General features: G+C 35.7%; 1 protein-coding gene across 18 annotated transcripts in view; it reads left to right on the forward strand.

Annotated features, from left to right (window-relative positions):
- The window catches only part of LOC112154425 (microtubule-associated protein tau), a 46,648-nt gene that overhangs the window by 2,455 nt on the left and 21,695 nt on the right, over positions 1 to 22,498 (forward strand). For 2 of the 18 annotated variants that reach the window (XM_024285334.2, XM_024285342.2), the window contains exons 2-5: positions 14,142 to 14,307; positions 18,005 to 18,097; positions 19,363 to 19,449; positions 20,968 to 20,991. In XM_024285334.2, the coding sequence (XP_024141102.1) occupies positions 14,160 to 14,307; positions 18,005 to 18,097; positions 19,363 to 19,449; positions 20,968 to 20,991 (352 nt within the window). In that variant the 5' untranslated portion in view covers positions 14,142 to 14,159. The remainder of the gene's footprint in view (positions 1 to 14,141; positions 14,308 to 18,004; positions 18,098 to 19,362; positions 19,450 to 20,967; positions 20,992 to 22,498) is intronic. The other 16 variants (XM_036217120.1, XM_036217125.1, XM_036217122.1 and 13 more) reach the window with 11 other exon arrangements.

Raw genomic sequence — 22,498 nt, forward strand, 5'->3', positions numbered from 1 at the left:
AGCGGTGAAGATTTATGCTAGAGAGACACAGAGCTATTATAATCAGACAGAGGTGATCAGGGGCGGAGCTCCAAAAGCCACGCCTCCTCAGAGGAGATTTTGGAAACAGAGGCTTCAGATCAACATGAAAAATGCTTTTTAAGACATTTAGGTTGTGGGATTTTGGTTAAAAACTTTAAAACTCTACTGGTAACATTTTTGTAAATAAAATAATTGTCATAAGGAGACTTTAAGTTATTCTGGAAAAATGTTCTTGCCTGTTTTGTTAAAAAGTTACGTTCTTAAAGTTTAAAAATGGGGTTTTAGTGTGCAGCCTAAGTTGTGTTTTGGATTTCGGCCGACTGACACCTCTGACGTACTCTAGTCGTCTACAAGTGGGTGCATCAGGATAGGGCGGAGCAGGAAGCTTGTAGGTCTCATATCACACCTACAAGGTTTTTCCAATAACATCTTAGCAATTTAAATAAAAAACACTCAGAAATATAATTTTAATCTTAATATCTGTCCTCTATCATCCAAAAAAATCTACAAAAACATTTTATAAACACAATTTTTGTCTGTCTTTAACTATGTGGTTGGAGCAGATGATGTCTGGAGAACTTGTGTTGTTTCAGTTGTGTCATTGTTGGTTTGGCTCCTTCTTTTATATTTCTTTTGCCACGAATTGTTTTCCTCCTGAAGTGCTTTGTTTACTTCTCTGCAGTGTTGTGATGGACTTCCAAACCTCCAATGAGGAAACTAGCACAGAATATGGAAACATTTTTGTTCACCTCTGACTTCGAAACAACACATTTCTGGTGATTTTGTCTCCTAATCGCAGATTTTTTCATTTTTGGAATAAAGATTTTTTGAAATTGATGACTCAGAGGACTGAAGTAGCCATGGCAACAGAGCCATCGAAGCAGATTCTTTAACCCTTTAAAAGGGAGCTCCAGTCTTTATGTTCTTTGACTTACTGTCACTTTTTAACTGTTAACACGATAATTCCAGTAGATTCTGAAGGAGAAAAGCGGCTCGACCCGCTTTTCTCCTTCAGAATCTACTGGAATTATCATGTTAATGGTTGAAAAGTTGCAGTATGTTAAAGATTTTGTATTTAAGTGTCACCTCAAGTATTAATGTCCCTAAAATATTAAGTCATAATGAGTCCTACTGCTGCATGGATCAGCTACAGCTACAACAAAATACCCTGCAGTGCCCTCTAGTGTTGGGCGGTCTTAACTGTATCTTTAGTAAAATTTCAAGTATGTTTCATCAGATTTTCTGCTATTTAAACTTATGGGACCTTTTTACTCCATGATTTTTGATAAATATTTAAAGAGTAATATTTTATTATTTGAAGGAAATCTACAGCAAATGTGCTGCTATTATTTGAAGGTAGTGATTTACAGCTACAAAAATCATCATTTTTCCTTGAATCACTGTAATATTCACCCGTCTCTTAAAGCTTTTATCATTTCCTCCATTTTATTCTAAGTATTCTTCTGGGAGGGTGAGCAACTGCAGCTATTAGAGTTACGTAACTCTGTCGCTCATTCAGAATTAATAAGCAGGCGTTTCTGCTTCAGAGCATGTCTGCATTGTTTTCTGATAGACTTTGCTCTTTTTGACACCAGACTTTTATTTTATAAGTTTTACTTGCATGCATTTATCAGGAGTTAATTTGTCATTATAGAAAAGTGATGTTTTAACACATTTTTGACTTAGAATAAAGCTAGTAGATAATAAATTTGCTTTTAGCAGCTATTATGCTCCAAACCAACGCTTATTACATTGAGGAGGTCAAAGTAAAGACCTCCATGGTGGCAGAGCAGTGTTTCTATGAGGGGTGTCAAACTCAATCACACAGAAGCCAAAAACCAAAATACACTCAAGGTCGCTGGTCGAACAGGATAAACATTTATTGAAAACTCTAAAAATACGTTTTTAAAACTTTAAAACCGTAACTTTTTAACATAATTATGAACTAGATGTGTTGCATTACCTAAGATAATGCTAGTGTGAATGCTGTAAGCTGAATTTATCTGCTGAAGATCCTAGTGCTGATAGCTGAAGATGCTGAAATTGATAGTTAAAAACGTTGAAGCTAATAGCTTGCTAAAATATTGGCTAAATGCCAAATTAGCCTAAAAAACAAGCAAAAAAAAAAAAAAACTTAGGTTAGCCAAAACAGCTAGCATGTAGCTGAAAAAATAGCTAAACTTCAAAATAAACACAACCCCCCCCCACCCCCCGAAAAATGTCTATATTTGCCAAAACAGCTAGCGTATGAATATTAGCCAAAATAGCTTAAAAAAACTTTTCAAAAAAAGCCTAAATTAGCCAAAATAGCTAGTATGTAGCTAAACTCCATAATAGCCTAAAAACTGAAAAATTCCTAAATTAGCCAAAAGAGCTAGCATGTGAATAGTAGCCTTACGCCAAAATAGCCTAAAAAACTGTAAAAAAGCATAAATTAGCCAAAACGGCTAGCATGTAGCTAAAATATTAGCCTAACTCCAAAATAGCTTAAAAAAATCTTAGTAAGTGCCAAAATAGTCCAAAAACCTTGCAGAATGACAATTTAAAAACAGTAACTTTTTATCATAATTATGAATAATAAAAAGGCAGGAATATTATTCCAGAATAAATCAACTTAAACCTTAAATAACATTCAATATTTTACTGTCCATAAAAATATATTTTGTAGAAGTGATACAAGTTAGAAATAAGCACAAGATAACATCGGGTCATTAATAACAATAAAATAAAAGGATCTGGAGGTCCGGATAGAATTACCTGGAGGGCCGGATCCGGCCCCCGGGCCTTGACTTTGACACATGTTCTACATCAGGAGTGGGGAAACTTTTTGACTTGTGGGACACAAAGGACTCTAAAATTTGACAGAAGAGCCGGATCTTAAGTAGAATGCATGGAGTGTTTTTGGTCATGAGGGAAAGAAACAACATGGGATCTGGATAAAAAAACCCGGCTTTCATTTGATTGAAAATTTAATTTAATCTGTTTGCGTTTCATAATGTGTGGCTTTTGCTTTCATTGTAGAGCCAATCGCATTGATAGGTTGATGTTCACCAAAAAAACGCCAATTTACAGAAATGTTCGTGTGGTGTTTGATTGATTGGAATAATCCCGTCCGACTTGAAAAACACACATGAACGTCGGAAGAACAACAAATCTTTCAACATCTCTAGCACAAAGGTTAATGTATTTGTTATGTACCATATAGGACACTCTGGAATTAAAGGTAAAATAAAACATTTTTGAGGATTTTCTATAAGTAATTCTATAAGTAATTTAATTTTTTATAACAGTTTTTCGGGCCAGACTAATTAGTTCAAAGGGGCTGTAGTTTCCCACTCCTGTTCTAGATCCTCCTCTTGGCTAGTTCAAGCCACCGGCTTCAGCGGCATGGCCATTTGAGCATTATGAAACGGACCCGCTTGGCAAAGGACCGGCAGACCGGTTTAGGCTGCAGTCCAAAGGTGGCTGCATCCAGATTTCCTTTTTGGAGTGTTTTGCCGGCAGCACTTAGGCTGGCAGGAGCAGCATCCCTGGAATTACACGTCTCTGGTCCTCAACGTTTGATGCATTTGACTTTAGGGCTGAAAGGATTTGGATAAAGTAGGAATTAAAGCTAAAATATATATATTCAAATTTGTCTCAGGTCATAAGAACATTATGTTGTCTGATTAGATTCAGCACTAAAATCCCTTTGTTGTTGTTCAAAGTCCCACTTTGATCATTTTTTGATCTATATAAAGTATTTCCTGTGTTTTTAGTTAGATAGAAAGAGATAGATAGAGATAGATATATAGAGATAGATAGAGATTAATAAAGATAGATTGAGGTAGGTAGAGATAGAGATATATAGCGATAGAGATAGATATAGATAAATATATATAGTTAGAGATCAATAGAGATATATAGAGATAGGTAGAGATAGATAGAGAGAGATAGAGATTGAGATAGGTAGAGACTGAGAGATAGAGATAAATAGAGAAAGGTAGAGATAGGTAGAGATAGATATATAGAGATAGTTCAAGATTAATAAAGATAGATTGAGATAGGTAAAGATAGATAGAGATAGAGATATATAGAGATAGATATAGATAAAGAGAGATTAATAGAGAGAGATAGAGATAGATAGAGATATATAGAGATAGGTAGAGATAGATAGAGATAGGTAGGGATAGATAGAGATAGAGATAACTAGAGGAAGATAGAGATTAATAGAGAGAGATAGAGATTAATAGAGAGAGATAGAGATAGGTAACAGATAGATAGAGATATATAGAGATAGATAGAGACAAAGAGATAGAAAGATAGAAAGAAGCTTTATTGTCACTTGCCTTCACACAGTGTATTGCAGACAAAGTGAAATTGTGTTTCCTGGGACCATGAGAGTAAAAAATTAAAACAACTATACACAGTGTTAAGACAATAATTTAAGTGTTAGATAAGAACCTAAAATACAAGTAAAACACCAATAAATACGAATAAAAGAACAATAAAGGTACAAAAAGGAGTGAGAAGGAGCGACCACACTCACCCTACCTCCACCCCCACTCCCCAAACTACTTCTCTTCTTTGCTTCTTTGATTAAGCCGTTTTAGCAAAAAAAAATTAAAAACATGTAATTTTCTATGATAATTTATGTAGAGCGGCAATAGAAATACTCAAATGTGAATTTTAAGCTTAATTTCTTTATATCGTCATCAGAAAACACAATTTTGACTGGAGTGGGTCTTTACATTTTGACAGTTTCAAAGCAAACATGTTTTTTATTATTTAGCTTTTCTTCTGGAGCTGTTGTAGGCCGACGGAGGTGTGTCAGCATCAGAGAAAGAGTCTGAAGCTGAGCTCCTGCAGTTGAATGGCACCGTGCTGATGGAGAACTCCTGCTTACTGCAGTATCAGAGTGTGTGAGAGAGTTTATCGTCTGTCCACTCAGCAGCTTAAGCTGCCAACACCCTCCACCATGAAAAAGACAGGACAAAGTTGCAGCTTCATGAACCATTTCTGATGAGGATTCTGGCAGGAGACGCAGCATGAAGGTTGTGGGTAGAAAGGTGCTCATTCCGTAGTAAATCCCAGCTGCCGAACAGGTTAGTGGCGCCTTGCCAGCCCTGCAGCCCCTGCAGAACCGACGGAGGTCAAAATAGAAATGAACCACACCCTCAGCTCCCCCTCCTGATCCACATTGGAAAAGGTAGCTCGTGGATGCTGGAGGCTGGGCGAGCACTCTGAGGCAAATGATGAGGAAAGTAGGTCAGAGAGCCAGGAGCAGCCAAGCATGAGAGCGGCGCCGCATCCTCGTCGAGCAGCGCTTCTGAGGGAGGCTTCAAACAAAAACCGTCTCCTTTGTTTCTCGAACTCTCTCTGAGACCAGACTCTTAGTGATTTTACTGAGAAATGCTAAAGTGGGCAGGATTACCGTACTTTCCGGAGTATAAGTCACTGAGGATTTTTTTTTATATTTTAGCCCAGGGTGCGACTTATATGGAGTGACTTATTTGTGATTATACATATATATATATGTTTAAACATTAATAGGCTCATATAATTGCTATTTTTCCAACCAGTTGCCCTTTAGCGGTTGTTTCTGCGATTGACCACAAGAGGGAGCTGTGTTTTCCTCCAACAGTGTCAGAAGAAGAAGTGTCGTCCAAAACAAACATGGGTTGTGTCCAAATCCCCCCCCTAACCCCCAATTACTAAAAAACTATCTAGTGCCCTGGATTTTAAAGGTAATTCAGACACAATTCTCTCTACTTTTCTTTCATTTTTCTAAACACCTGATATGATGTCACTGATTTCCCGAAGTGAAAATCGAATAAAAACGAACATTTCACTGCATTTATTTATGTCTCCACTGTGTTCTGATGGTGAAAATGTTGATCATTTATTCAAATATTGCATTTAAATATGTTTTTTTTTTGGTTCAAAATTTTTCGACCGCAATGCATTGTGGTTTATCTCCTCTAATCTAGTGAACATAAATGTACGCTAGTTTTTTGCAAAGACTTCTGGGAAATTTCTAGTGCTCTCTATTTTGAAATTAGTAGATTCGGACACTAGACAACAGCATTTTTCAAGAGATACAAATTTGACTAAAGGACTAGAACATTTTTTAATGTTTTTAGCAGATTTTTCTTGTTTGAAGACATTTTTTTCCAATTTTAATAGTCATTGAGTCATTTCTAGGGTCTGTTTCTGCAGTGTTAACTTTTCTTCTCCAACACCACGACAAATAAATCTTAAATTCTGAAAATATTTTCAGGTAATATGTAACTTCTTCTTTAATTATGGGATCAACCAGGGGTCTGCAACCTTTAAAAACCCTTTATTTTACTGATCAAAACCAAATTGGAGGAAAATTTGATACTGCTTTGATTTGTCACTTTTATAATAAATATGATTTTTTTTTTTGGTTGAATAAAAAAATGTAAAGAGAAACATGCATTTTTCTAAATATGTGATTTTTTTTTTTTTTTTTGATAGAAGTTTGTAAAAAGTCCTTTCAAAATAAGGACCAAATTGTGTCCAAAGTATTGAGACATAAACAGTTAATAAGTATGACATCATTTTAAGGCTAACAGTTGTTCATCCTTTTAGTGCAAGCGGAGGAAATTACTTGTTTTAATTAGTGACGTCAAAGCGAAATAATATGTTTGGGTTTCCATTTATTTATAGAAAATTGTGCTTTTAACATGATCTTGTAGCATTTTTATGATGATGGAAAAACATATAAAGAAAACTAAGATTAATATTACATTTCTAAGTATTTCTTTATTCAAATCATCATGAATCAGGATTAGATGTAAAAATGCTGTTTGAAAAATAATTTGTGAGGTAGAAAATTATTCAAATCGATCCATGAACGTCTTTGTTTTCCCCGTCTGAGCTGGAATCTGGATTAAACTGTACGGACAGGACAGTTTTATTTTGTACACTTAGAATCTGCATGATTCTGCATGAAGAATTCTTCTTTTTTATTTTGCAGTTGAGGCCTTTTAAATTCCACATTGTTGTGCTAACATGGTTGGCCCTGAAAGCTTAGCGCTGCCATCTTTGGTTGCCATGTCAACAAGGCAGAGCCTCAGAAGCATTTTCCTGTGAATACAAGATAATGGAGTCTCAACAGCCAATGTAAAAGAGACAAAAAAACAAACCAGATCTACGTGCTGAGAATAAAAAATCTCCTCATTGACTGTTTTCAAGGAAAAAAAAACTGGATGCACATTCTTCTACGTCTCTAAGCAAATGCTAATGATTTTTTAAATCTTTCTTTTCATTTTTTCCACATTTACTGTCAATGTTTTGCATAAGTAATGCTAGTTTATGAGCTTCTGAGACAAAAAAACAACTTTTTCTCGTATGACATCAAGATTTCACATGTCGGATCATCAATACAAACTCTTATTTCTGGTTGTGTTTTGAGCTCTCCGTCCCCGTTGGCTGCAGCGGGGACTGTTGTGCACACTCTCAGAGATCCTGGAGCTCTGTCAACATCCTTGTTGACCGTCGTCCTCACAGAGGGGAAGTCGGTGCCAAGTTCACATTTTCACACGGCCCCGAGAAGAACAGGCTGAACCAGCAGACCGTTCAGCCGTTTCCCCCTCATGAAGCTGCGACAAAAGCCGGCTGTCACCGTTAAACCTGACAGCAGGTGAAATGAGATCTTCCAAACCTCACATAGAATAGATGACATTAAATGTGCACTTCAAATTACTGGAATTCTAATGAGAATTGTGTTTTTAACATGATTTTGTTGCATTTTTCTAACGATGAAGGACATATATATAATAAAAAATTAAGACTAGAATTGCATTTTTGAATATTTCTTTATTTAATTTGTGAATCAGGAAAAAGAAATGCTATTTGAAACGTAGAAAATATGCTGGGCTCTCTCCTTTGAACTCTCAGGGATGGGAAGGGGAAGTGGGGGCGGGGTTGCTCTGCACCAACACCTTTTTTAAGAGATATATTTCTAAAGAACTACTGCAGCTCTGCAGAAACTATATCCTAGAAAACGACACTCTAAAAAAATGTAGCCTAAAAATGACATATTTTTAAAGGGTAACCAAATCCTAAATTAACTTTTTTGGCTTTTGACTTCTATAAATGAGGCTTTAAAAGTGCTGCCTGTTGGTCATTGCCAAATTTTGGATCAATTAAAATAAAATTGTTTAATTCTTAAAAAGTAGTCAAAAACCGCCTGTATTCTGCCCCCTACAGGTTGAATTGAGGTATTACAGCTGAATTTAGTGATTGGTCAAACCATGTAAGTTTCAGAAGACTGACGTCATGATCTGCAGCTCCAGTAATGATAAAAGTCCTGCCCCCAAGCCCCACCCCTCTGACTGGATTTTTACATTTTGGCTGTGGGCGGAGTCAGCCTCCAACTTCTCTGTTTGGTTACCCTTTAAATAAAATAAAAACACTCAAAATGCTTTGAAAATAGATCAAAAGATTATCAAAGTGGGACTTTAATGCTAATATTTATTCACCAGCACCTTTAAATCCATCCTTCTGGACCTGCAGGTCTCCTAAAGATGCACGAAAAAAGTAAAAAATGAACATTTTTTAGACACAGTTGCACAGGAAAAATTCACATCATGAGGATCTTTTAGTTTAGGTCTGCAACTGTTAACATCAAAAGAGCCATTTGGCCCAATTTCTCTCTATCTTCTTTTGATTGCTTTGCCTTTTGTATTTTAATTTTCTATAGATAATTTTAAAAATGTAAATTAATTGAAGTTACTGTTAGATAATTCTATTAACAGAGGTAAAAAAGTGACATTTCATCAAACGTCTTTAGAAGACATTTTCCTTTAAGTTCCACCTCACCTATGTCCCTGCTTTAAGCTTTTTCTGTCTGCTCGTGTTTCACAATGATTTGAATAAAGAAATATTCCAAAATGCAGCTTTAAGCTTAATTTTCTTAATAAAACATGGCTTTTTAAGACATTTTGGTTGTGGGATTTTGGTAAAAAAAAATGTCATAATCATAATTAAAGCACTACTGAGAACATTTTTGTTTTAAATTAAATAAATGGTCTTAGGGGAACTTTAACACTTTTTCAGACTTCTTAAATTCTGCTTTGACTATGACTAGAAAAGGTCTTTAGAAGCACTTTTCAAATTTTACAAACTTTGGAAATCCTAAATAGTGTAGAATGAATAATGAAGGTGTTCGTGTGTGATGTGTAAACACAGGTGTTGTCTTCTCTGTTATGGAAACACATCCAGACGTGTCAGCGAGGAGTAAAGTGACTAAAGTTAGAGTTGAAAAATGAAGATTATTGATTATCTATTAGCTCTGCTTTTCATATTCATATATTTTCAGTCATTTTCTATTACAATAATATAATTTATGTTTATAAAAGTTCAATTTAGTGACATAAATTTAAAACAGTTTTGAAATCTAAACCCCTTTTTTAAGAATCCTGTAAAGTTTCAATTTAATACAATAAGCCAAAATCAATCTAAATGGTAAAATGTGTAAAGTTTTATGGTGTTTTCACTTCTAGCTGTTAGGATTCTTTGTTTTACACATAAAGAACTGATATTTTCTGTAATAGAGTTGTAAGTTCCTCTGCAGTTGAGCCGTGTTTTACATGAACGTCTCCGCCCTGAGCACACAGCGGCTATCAGATGAGACGCCGAGCTGTCATTGGTGGATTTTGTTTGCTCTACAGAAGCCCGACGAGCTGTCGGAGTGGCCGTCACTTTGGGACGTGGACAGCTTTCTTCAGCCTGTATGGATTCTGTCGTGAATGAAGATACAGTAGAAGCGTTGTTCAGCAGCAGAGCAAGAGAACTCCATTCATTTTACATTTCTATAGCAAACTAACACTGCTGGGATCTCATTCATTGGAGAAAAACTGTTTTACAGGAATTGCTGTTCAACAAAAAGCAGAGTGTCGTAAACTTAAAAAACAAAAATACATTGCAGACTTAAAATTCAAAAACTTAAAAGTTTAAAAGAGGCGACCAAAACCTCCAAATTGGGGACTGGTATTTAAAAGTTCAGTATCTCACTTTACGTTGTGTACAAGTGGTCATTTTTAAAACAAAATCATCAAAATAAAATGTGGTTTGTGGTTAATTCTGATTTTTTTTACATTCCTACTTGATTTATTTGTCCAGAAAATTCTGAAGCTGTTTTAGAAATGGTGGAAAAGAGCAGTTTTTGCTCTTTTCGTAAGTTGACTTCCGTAACAAAGTGCATTTGAAACTAAAAGTAACTGCAAACGCACAACATCACCAGAGGAAAATTCAAAATCTGCTTAGCAGCACTTTGATTTGATCTTTTTTCTTCAACTAATGATTGTTTTAGATCTCTCAGTCTCCATATTTGTTTGGTTGGAAAATTGGTGATGTCATATCCTGTCCGGATGGCACCAGTCAGAAAACGTTCTATAAAAACAAAAAGTTCACCTCAGCCACGCCTTTGTGACCAAAACATCATGTAAATGCTTGCAATTAGTTGTAAAAGTTACTTAAATTTCAAGATTTTCAGCAGTCAGAAATTCAGAAATTAGGACTAAAATTACAAATGGAAACAGTTTTCCAGAGGGGTTTCTAAAATTTCCTTATGGCCCCACTCTGATCATCTTTTGATCTATTTTCAAAATATTTCAAGTGGTCTTTTAATATTGATTATGACATATTTAGCCAAATTGAAATTTTAGCCTGACAACACAATAAAAAACAAAACATTTGCGTTCAATAACTTGAATTTGCTTTCAAAAAACATTCTTTTGCTTCCAAAAACTTGTTTTTGCTTTCAAAAATATTTTGTTTTGCTTTGAAAACCCCGTTTTTGCCTTCCAAAAAATATATTTTTTTCTCTAAAAAATATTTTTTTTCTTTCAAAAATATATTTTTGCTTTCAAAAACTTTTAAATGCTTTCAAAATGATTTATTTGCTTTCAAAAAATATTTTTCTTTGAATTCAAAAACTTGTTTGGGCTTTCAAAAACGTTTTTATTTGCTTTCCAAAAATATATTTTTTTGCTCTCAAAGATTTTTTTTTGCCTTCCAAAGCTTTTTTTTTGGCTCTCCAAAAATGTTCTCTAACATTTTTTGACAAAATAAAAAAAACAGACATAGTTTCTGCAGAGCGGCTGGAGTTCATTAGGCATTTATCTCTGAGTTGTGGAGGTGATTGATGATGTTGAGCAACCCCGCCCCCTTACCCCTCCCTTTTGCTGAGAGCTTGTAGGAGGCAGCTTGTGTCAGGCCCAGCGTATTTTCTGCATCACAAATATGATCTTTTTCAAATGCGGTTGTTCATCTGGACCTGATTCACAACCATTTGAACAAAGAAATACTGAGAAATGCAGTCTTAGGTTTAACTTTCTTTAACACCTGAGGCGTCACCGGTAACACTTAAACACAAAATCTCAAAATTTACTGTAACTTTCAGCCGTTAACACCATAATTCCAGCATCCAGTATCTAAGTTGAAATTATAGGAAAGGAGTTTAAGAATATTTACCATTTTATTTAGGAGTTTTTAATGTGTTTATTATCTTTTACATCATGCCATGTGTGCAACGTTCCTCTGAATGTACAGCTGGGTTTATGAGACTGAAAATAACGACCTCCATCTTTGGTTTTTGTGTTTTCATCGGGACTGTTGGGTGGAATGTGGTTACCACCCGGCCCCTTCCATCTGTCATGCATGTGAAAAGGAGTTAAAACCCCCAGGAGGTCAAGAGGTATGTAGGCACGGAGGGAAGGTCACATAGCTGCGCCCAGTTTGCCCTCTGTGAAGGTTCATGGGATGAAGTAACCACGGCGATGGGTTTGGCATTGCAGTCATTGGGAGACGGCAGTAACAGGTCCTCCCTCTTCTCTTCAGGAAAAACTTAAGTAAAAAAAGGTGTTTACATCATGATGTTTAAGAAAACAGACAGTTGTTTAAAGTGTAAATGATTCTGAAAGTCTGTCATCACGGATGTTTCCACAGCAAACGAGATCCCAGTGAAGAAAATTAAATGTAATCCAGCAATTGAATTTTGGTTCACCTTCACTCACCTTCAGCTCTGCACTGTTTCAACACCTGCATCTTTTTCTTCTCATGGATCATTTATTCCCATTCAATCGGCACTACAGGTCTCATACGGCGCTTACAAACAGTCTGAAGGACAGATTTTTTCTCCGAGCTGTCAACCTACAAAAAATAAACAAAAAACTTTTTAAAAAAACACTGTGTATTAGGGCTGCCACGATTAATCGATGACTAATCAACTGTTGAAATAGTAGATGACTAATTTAATAGTTGGTTAGTCGTTACTTTATATTATATGGAGTCAGAGTGTGGTAAAGTTGAAAGTTATAATGGGATTCTGCTACCTTTTTGGACCATTTTTGTTTTTAAGTTTTATGAATAAAACGTCGTAGTTTGCAAGTGAAAATGTAAAATAATTGCTTTCAAAAACTTTTTTTTTTGCTTTCAAAAAATATTTTTTTGTTTTAGAAAAACTATTTTGAAAACTATTTGAAAAAAAATGTTTGCATTCAAAAACTTTTTTTGTTTTCAAAAATATTTTTTTTGCTATCAAAAACTTTTTTTTAATTATTTTGTGATTTACAAACTATTTTGAAAAAAGGTTTTTGCTTTCAAAAATCTTTTGTGCTTTCAAATACGTATTTCCTTTTCAAATATATATATATATTTGATTTCAAAAACTTTTTTTGCTTTCAAAAATATTTTTTTTGCTTTCAAATATATATATTTTTTGCTTTAAAAAAACATTTTCGCGTTTGCAACACAAAGGTTTTCAGATGTGTAGTGATTTTTATGCCACAATTTTGCAAGGAAAAGTCACAATTTTAAGGTCAAATTTCTGAAATTTCAAACAAAATGTAAAGTGCTGAGAAAAAATTGTATCATTTGCAAATAAAAATATTAAATAGTTGCCTTAAAAAGCGATTTTCTTCAAACCCCTCAACATTTGGAGCATCAGGGAGGAGCCACATTGTTAGGGGAGAAATTTGGATTTAGCCTGGGTATTCACTTTTTTAGCATTGGCAAAAATTACAGAAGACATCAAAACGGCTTAGTTGGCAGCAGGAGGAAGCCCTTATAATGACTCCTCTACCTCCGTGCTTTACAGTTTGAAGGTAGTAGTCCTGCGGAAGTGCAATGTTGGAAGTTTTTGTTGGTTGTGGTTTTGAATTGACTCAGTTTTTGTTTTATTCGTTCATGTAACGCAGCATTAAGTGTTTTTTGATGTTCTTTTCAGACTATAATGGAAGCTCTTTTATTTGTAATCCCAGATATAAATTATAGGATTTCATTAGGGTTTTCTTTTCTTCTATGCATCTTTTTTTTCACTTTGTCCATTCAGGTTTCATAGAACAAAGTGTTTTTCTTTCCACATCACCGTTCTTATTTTTCTCCAACACAAACGTTTTTAGAAACAATTCCATTTAGCTGCTGGATAATCCTGAACGCTAATCAGTCTTTTGGTGGCTCCGGACTCTAAGCGTTTCTATACTTTACTTCTGAGAGATTAAGCCATCATGTTGATGTGTCAACATGGGTGACGGAGGGAAGCTCAAGATCAGAGGCAGAAAAACCCGGAACAAGCCGTTTGGATGCTGCTCATGTGGTGAGCTCTGCCCGCTGGGGTGGCCTGTTCCCAAGTCAGACCAGTGCACAAATATGATTTGAACTGATGTAACCAGAGGCTTGAGCATAATCTGATATGTAATCCGCTTGCTGTGAGATTTGACACAATTCACGTGTCGGCTGGTTGAAGGAGCTTGGAGGAGCGGTGGGGGGGGGGTTATGGTTGAAGTGACGTGGAACACAAGTGCTGCACTTGTTGAGGTTTTGCTGCAGTGGAGTGACGGTTCGGGAGTCTGTCACTGCCACTATTTTTGCCCATGAGGCTGTAACATGAAGCTCCAGCCCCACGTCAGGGGTATAAATAACTGCTGGGTTTTCACAGGCAAAGTGTCTGTTTACATTCTGAGGTGACGGACCGGACTCTGCATGCCGGAAGACAAAGTGTCCAACATCCTTCGCCTTAATCCCGGCCGCCCGCCGCTTTCTTCCCCCTCTGCTTGTGAATCCCTGACTCATGTGACGCCACTGACCCCGGTACGTTTGCTCTCGCGCAGCCTGACCCGTGACCGGAGATGGACTTCATGAACAACGCCTCGAACAGCTACGGCTCTGGAGACACCATGAGCTCCTCCCTCGCCAACATGACCATCAACGACCAGCACCACCAGGAGAACGGCGTCCAGATGGGACACAGAAATGCAGGAGATGCCAAGATGAAAGGTCAGCTCTTCCTGAATAACCAGATAGTGAGAAAACATGTCAGAAAAATCACCATTTGTGCTTAAGAGGAGACTTATAAATGGGTTTATTTCAGCAAAATAGAGAAAAAATACACTTTTAACAACATATTCCCATCAATGAACCCAATAACAGCAATTAAAATAAAAAATGTATGATAATAAATAACATTATAGTGTATAAATAAAAAGATTTAACCCTTTAACACTGTTAAAAGTGAGTGATAAATTTAGCAAATATAAAGCTGTTTATTAACGCTAACTTTCACTTTTAAGCAGCGGTCGAATGTCTGGCTGCATTTCACAGCAGGACACAGAAGTCTGACAGGTCGCTGTGTCGCATCAGCCAATCAGGAACTCAGCTGATTGACGTTTTCAGTGACCTGATCACCGGGTAAAATACTGATCCAATACGAGTGTTTTGTCCTATCGTAGCGCGGTGGTTCTCTGGCTTCAGCCAATCTCTCGGACTTCAGCGGAGCTCGCTCTCTTAATAAGCCGCTGTGGGGAGCGGGAGCAGCCTGCTGGGGTCTCCTGAACTCAACTTATTTTTGTCGAGACAAAAATAAAAAAAAAGGTCTCTTATTTTTGCCCTCTCTCGGGTTAAGAAAGGACAGCCTTCAGACTCAGTCACAGAGACACAGAAACACAGTGGAAGTGGCTGTCATCGAGATGAAAGCCCCAGTAACCCCTCAGACACCGCGGCCCCTCACCCGTGGTGTCTAGCTCAGGATCACATGTTTGACAGGCGGCGAGGAGCGAATTTGCCGCGTGGTGAAAGAGTGGCGGTCCATCGGTTTGTGGCTCAGAGGATATGGAGCTCTGATTTAACGGGAACGGCCAGCCCTTAAAAAAAAAGGACAACAACCAAAACGTTGATTTTCGACGTGGAGGTCTTAACCATGCAACAATATGTGACTTGAGAATGAAAATCTGTTGATTTGGGAAGATGTAGACATTATTTTTATTACTGAAGCACAGAAATTGGCACCGATTAGGAACTGAAACCGAAACCGACGCTTTGGCACTGGAATCAGATAAAACCCAATCGATGCCCAATCCTACTCGTACCCAAGGGAGCAGCTCACGCAAGCGGAGGTAGACAGTCTCTAGCACGCGATGACTTTTTCTGCCATCGGGAGGATTAAACACGAGTGCGAAGGAGTATAAAGCGTTCGCTGGGGTCTGAATTATCCGTGTGTTTTTGTTTGTTTTTTTGGAATCCTGTAAAAAGAAAATCAATCACATTATACTCATATTTACTTGTTTTTTTCTCACCTGAAGTCAACATCAAGCAGCATTTTAAAGCATACAAGTGGATGAGCGATGTTCTTTTCAAAGGGGATCGATCAGAAGAACCTGTGGTCTTGTTCACCTCCTCCACTGAAATGAATAGACTCCGGATGCTGTTCGAGTGTCCCACAGGGGCCAGTTAGTGGATGAGAAGCAGAGCAGATACAGGAAATGAGTCCTGAGTGGAGATGTCTGAACAGTTAGCTGTACATGAAGGTCATTCAGTCACAGCTTCCTGTCTGACAGAAGCAACCAAAGACATTCCTGCACATTTTTAACCCCTTAAATTTATATCCAGTTTTAAAAAACTTGTTTTTTCTTTTCAAGTTCAAATTAAGGTATATATATATATATATATATATATATATATATATATATATATATATATATATATATATATATATATATATATATATATATATATACATATACATATGCACAAATGTTTATACATTTTTTTATCAAATCTGCTCTTTTAGCATCTACATTTTAAGAAAAGGAATCTGAAGTGAAGAAAATCTGTAAAGTAAACAGTAAGAAAAGTGAAAATTAATTCATTTTTACAGCAAAAAAAGAAGTAATTATTGCGATAATTTGAGCCTTAATCATTTATATTTCAATTATTTTATCTTTGAAGCTCGAATTAATGCTCTGACCTCCTTCATTGTGTCATTTCCCGTTATTTTCGGTTTGAAGGTCAGTCCTTGCAGCTCCATGATTATGACTAGAAACATGGCGTGTAACGGTGCTGGCTCCACTTCCTGTGAACGCTCCAGCGGAGCCCCTGACTCTCAGTCGGGCTTTGTTGTAATCTTTCTTTACATAATGGAGGCAAGAAACGCTTGACCGCAGCTGCACTGAGCTCTGTAATCCAGGCATGCGGGTCAGACGACCAAGAACAGGACCCCTCTCCAGCGTGCACCGCCGTTTGCCCCGCCCCCTTCATAAACAATCAGGCCTTCAGTGAGCAAAGACAAACATCCTACTATTTTATGTATTCCTTGTAATCTAATAATGAGCGAGTTTGTCATAAGTGTGTTTGGACGAATCTTTTATTTTGATCAATTTCTTTTTTTTTTTTTTTTTTTTACCCCAATGAACCAATTGGCCGATTAGTCCGTAGCCTAGCTTTTCCTAGCTTACAGCCCTCTCTAGTGCAGTCGTTCTCCCCCTTCCTTCTGCCCATTAGCTCATGTACTGACAGGAAGCGGGTCGCAGAACCAGGGCGTGCAGACGTACGCAGCACGCCCGTCAGCACGCCCATCAGCACTCAACCCCAACGTGAGTATCGTAGAAGGTAGATATGCAGACCAAGATCATTTTCAGCTTAGAAAACAGTTAAGATAAACTTTTGTCCCTTTTAGAATTAATATTTAGGCCAACATTATACACAAAAATAATCAGAAGTTATTTGTAAATTCCTATAACTCTTTATTAATAACATTTTATGTCACAATAATTCATTTATACGTGTTTGAGTTTTAACTTATGGGTCACATAAAATAAGATTCGGAGTCAAAGACAAATTATTTTTAATTTGTTTGAAAAAAAACATATTTATGAAACAAAATACAAAATGATTGTTATGATGTATAATAAAATATTATAATGTTTCTGAGTTATTAATAATACTGGTTTTTGTATGAAAAATTATGATTACAGTATTTTTAAAAAAGAATTCTCATTTAATGATTTTTTAAACAAGATTTCAAATAATATATGAGCAGTTCCCATGTATTTTATTTTTAATAGTTTTCGTATCTGTCTTTACTTTCCTATTTTGTTAAATAGAATATCACAACAAGAATTTTACAAATATTTCTTATTTCATCGTTTACTTTAAAGTCCCACTCTGATCATCTTTTCATCTGTTGTAAAAGCGTTTTAATTATGATTATTGTGTTTTTAACCAAAATAAAAAAACTTGTGATGTTTTTTGGACGTAGTTTCTGCAGAGCGGCGGGACTTCATTGGAAATTCACCTCTAAGTTGTGGGCGGGGCTGTTAGTGAGAGTAACCCCGCCCCTTTCCCCCCTCTCTAATGCCAGAGGAGGAAGCTTGTGTCCCGCCAAAATAAGATCTTTTTCAAATTGATTGATTGAGAACATTTTTAATAAAGAAATATTCAGAAATGTAATTTAAATCTTAATTTTCTTTAAATATGTAATCAGAAAAATGCTGTAAGAACATGTTAAAAAGATTCATCGGAGTGGGTCTTTAATCCAATTCTTCAGGTAAAATTACTTCCTGGATTGTCATCTATGGTTTTACACAATTATGTTTGTATTCTCAGAGCTCAGATATTTACTAAAAGACGTCAAACCTTAAACAGTGTTTTCTGCGGCGGTCGCCTGCAGTCTGACCGCAGGTTTGCCTTTTATTCACAGAGGAGGAGGCGGCGCTCAGTGAGAACGGGCTGAAATCTGAGTCTGAACTCTGTCAGCCAGAGAGCGGCCACTGTGATGACAAGGTGCCGCCTGGTACGCCCTTCGGCGCTGCTCGCTTCTTCAAATGCAGCCTAACCCTCGATCAGCATGGCTCAGTGTCCTTTCACATGCTTTTGGTGCAGAAATCCAGTTGTTGAAGATGTAATCTTTTGGTTTGTTTCTGCTTCCCTGATTTGTTTTCAGCTTTCTAACTCTGGTTTGGATTCTGGTTTTGCTTCTTCTCTGTTCAGCAAACGTGCATGCAGGAGCCTCACATCAGAGGCTGTTAGAATTCATCATAAATATTGAGAGTGACAGCTTAAAGAGCGAGGACAGGTCAGCGGGTTGAAGGAGTGGACAATTACATCACCTCCAATTGCAGAAAAGTAGAAACTTTCTTTAAAAGACAAACAAAATTAAAACTAGAAGACATTTTAGCCACATAAGCTAACATTTTGTTTATAACATGAAAAATGTCATGTTTAAGTCAAAATATTATGATTTCATAAACAAATTAGGCAAATTCAAAATTACTGCTGGTTTTAAAATACTTGGAGCATGTTTTTTTCACTATTATATAGTATCTTAAAAAAAAGATGACATTTGATCTCAAAGTTATAGTTTTCAGTGTTTTATATGTATTTGGATTTCATAAAAAAAATGAAAATAGTGATGGAATTCGGATAATTTGCGGAGGAAGGTTTTGGTGCAGAAAGTAAAAAAACTTTATCACCTCTAGATCTTAATCTGGACGGTGGAATCTCAGCACCATCTCTAAAATGAGCTTAGGGGTAGAGCGGATGACCCTTGGGTTGAATTTGGGAGTCTGAGCTTCTGCAGGCGGATTTGGACCTTTCAAAAAGCTGGAAAACTGCCACATAGAGCATGTAAACATCATTTAAAGCTTGAACTCTGTCCTAAAACCAACAGGAAGCCAGTAGATGATGGTAGTAATGTGCTCTGTTTTTCTTCCAAACATTCAAAATGACCTTTCTTTTAAGCATTCCACAGTCATTTTAATTTGCTTTTTAACATGTTTTTTTTAATTTACAGCTTATCATGTATAATAATCAACCTAATTAGTTGCTATATTTTTTTCAGCTTAAACATTTCTGCCAATTAAAGTCTCTGTTCTAACTATTTTCAGATCTGAATACAAATTTAAATGAGTTTAATTAGCAGGAAAAGTTTTAAATTTGTTTGTTCTTTAATTTGCTGCTGACTAAAGAAACACTTGACTGACTTCTTTGGAGTTTGGGTTGTGAGCAAACTCTGGAATCAGACTTTCTGTTGGAATAATGACTGTATTTGCTTCACAGCAGACATCCCTGCAGATAAAGAAGAGGCTGAAGTGTCGCAGCTCTCAGAAAAAGAGAGCAACACAAGTGAAGAGAAGGGGCAACCTGGTACACCTCCAGTCTGACGTTTGATTTAACCTTTTGACCTTTGAGAAATGCACTTATTTCCTTTTTCTGCTTCTAATTTAGAAGAAATGGGACAAATCAGGATGAACAGTTGCTGGAATAAAATATTTAAAAATTTTATTAAAGTGACTTTACTCTAAAATTTTCAAAGGAAACAGAAATTAAAAATTTTAATATATTTAGCCAAGTCTAGAAAAAAATCTTATATGAATTTTGTCCTTTGCTTCATCCAGAAAAGAATCTGGAGGCTCTTATCTGTCATTTAAAATATGCAAAATGAAGGAGTGCCCATGAAAGACGAACGTCAGGTCATGTGACCTTTTGGTTTGTTTTTCAGGTACATTGATAAATATACACTGGAGTCATAAATTCTGACAGCAATAAGACAAAACAAAAAACAGTTTTGAGCTCTGACAAACCACATGCCAATCAAAAAATAAATAACAAGAAAAAAGCTAAATGGCAGATTTAAAGAAAATGATTAATGATAGAAAAATAAATATAAAAAACCCAGAGACCAGAATGAAAATAGATCTAACTTTCGGTGTAAACATGGACTTTTTGACATTGAATTCAATGGAAAATTGCTCCTTTCTGCCACCAGCCCCCAGTGGTTATTAGAGGAACTGCAACATTTGCTACTTGATTTACATTGAAGCACATAATGTGTGGGGAGTGGTCTATAACCATTTTGATAAGATAAACAACAAACATTTTTTTGAAAATCTTAACATAGACGATTATTGAAACACCCAGCCAAAGAGCTGAGGATTTATGGGTAACCTATCAATCAAAAGACGACGCCCCATTTTTAACAGTTTTAGATCTATTTTTAATCATTTTACACTAAAGGAAAGAAGAACTTGTGTAACAAGCCACCTGTGGTTCCTTGGAGAACTAGCCCTGATCCAATTTGCTTTTTAAATGTGCTTCAACCCGGAAGTCTATTGTAAAAAATAGGAGAAAATATAACATCTGCTAAAGTAAATGCACCAGGGATCTTTGACATCTAAAATAAATATAAAACATGTAGTTATTATGTCAATGTAGATAATATTGGTTTGTCTTATTCAAATATGACATTAAAAAAAGCCAATAAGTGTATTTTTCAGAGTCAAATGTTCTTGTTTTTACCTGAAGTGCCTGCTGTTCTTTTATGAGTTCTGGTTTTAAGGTGAAGTCCTTTCTTTCTTTTAACAGGCTAAATGTCCTGTTGGTTTTGCTCTTTTGCGTTCCTTTCTTTGTGCTTCTTTTACACAAACTTGACGCTTCTTCTGCTACATAACAACCAACAGCCTTTATGGAGAGCGGGCGGAGGCTCTGCCGTGTGTTTGCATATTTACTTTTGAATGATGAATCTTCTTTTTATTTCCCCTCTGACCAAAGACATGCCGCCTGAGAGCTTCTATTGATTTCTTTTGGCTGTTGGCGAGTGCATTGTTGTGTAATGAAGGAGAGACATTAACTCTGGTCTTTTCCGTTTGTCTCATGCTCGACCAGCAGCAGGAGGAGCAGTTTCAACAGGTAGGCCGGGCCATCATTCATCATTTATTTGTTTGTTTGACAGGATTCATCACACATAGCTGCTATAAAGAGCCACTCTGATGAAAATTGTGTTTTAGCAAGTTTTTGTTGCATTTTTCTCATGATAGAGAACATAAATAAAGAGAATTAAGCTCAAAATTCAGCTTCTTAATATTTATATTTTTAAATAATTCAGAATCTGGAGCAGACACAAAATAATGTCCTAAAAATCAATTTTTTTTTTACAAAAATCAGCATAATTTTAATTAAAAGTTCACTTTTTAAATAGATCAAACGAGGATCAGAGTAGGTAGAAGACAGGACAAAACTCATGACTAAAACAGTAGTCCAACTCTTGCACAACTTCTTACAAAATTTAGAATACTTTTGTATTTTAAAGAGATAAAAAATGAAGTAAGCATTTATTAATTTTTAATCTTTCTTCATATTATTTTTCTTATGTGTTCAAACATTCTATCGATTTCCTATTGTGATGGTTTTTACTAAAAAAAGTAATGATGTGACAATAATTTGGACAAAATTTTGAATTTTATAATATTCTGATTTAATAATAAAAAAACATAGAAAAACTTCATAAAATATCAGAATAAAAAGCAAAATAGGAAAATAATTCAAAACATACTATTAATAAATAGTTTTAACTGTAAAAATTTCCTAATGAGCCATTTTTAGTTTTTAGAATTAGGGTTGTGAACATTAATGCACGCACGCGATTCATTTTGTTGTATATTGTCATAAAGTGTACCCAGTAAAACATTGTGATTAATAGTGATTAATCGCAAAAGTGTGATTAATGGGATTTATTTTAATCGATTAACATCACTAATTAAAAATACGTGTTCTCAATGTAGAGTTTTGTGTGTGATTTTTTTTAAATTGTGATTATTTGCAGATAATAAGTAGTCAGCAAATACTGTAACATAAAAAAGTTAATTGCGATTAATCGCAAATTTTTTCCCAGTTTGCGAATAATTTGTTAATTTTTTTTAATCGATTCCCAGCTCTACTTAAATTGTATTTTTTTTCTCACTATCAAATGAAATATTTGTGTTTTTTGTAGGGCTGTGAACATTATCACATGACCGCACGTGATTAATCAAACAGAATTAACGCGTTAATAAGTATTAATGCAAATTAATCAAAGAAAGTTCTTTCGTCGGTTATTATCCCGCTTATACCATGGTCACTTACTAAATAAATAAATATTCAATCAGTTTTTAGTACTTTATTCTCACTATTTTTGTGGTTTAGATCAATTTTTCTCAAAAAGCGGATTATTTGATCCATGGTCCAGTGCCATATTGTACAAATAAATTTTACCTGGTAAAACATTGTGATTAATCGTGATTAATCCCAACACAAAAGTGCGATTAATCAGATTTTCTTTTTGTAATTAATTGACAGCAGTAATTCAAAATAAATGTTATAAATGTAGAATTTCTTGTGTGATTTCATATTGTGATTATTCGCAGGTAATAAGTTGTCA

The sequence above is a fragment of the Oryzias melastigma genome, linkage group LG19 (genome assembly GCF_002922805.2).
Source record: "Oryzias melastigma strain HK-1 linkage group LG19, ASM292280v2, whole genome shotgun sequence".
Classification (NCBI taxonomy): domain Eukaryota; kingdom Metazoa; phylum Chordata; class Actinopteri; order Beloniformes; family Adrianichthyidae; genus Oryzias; species Oryzias melastigma.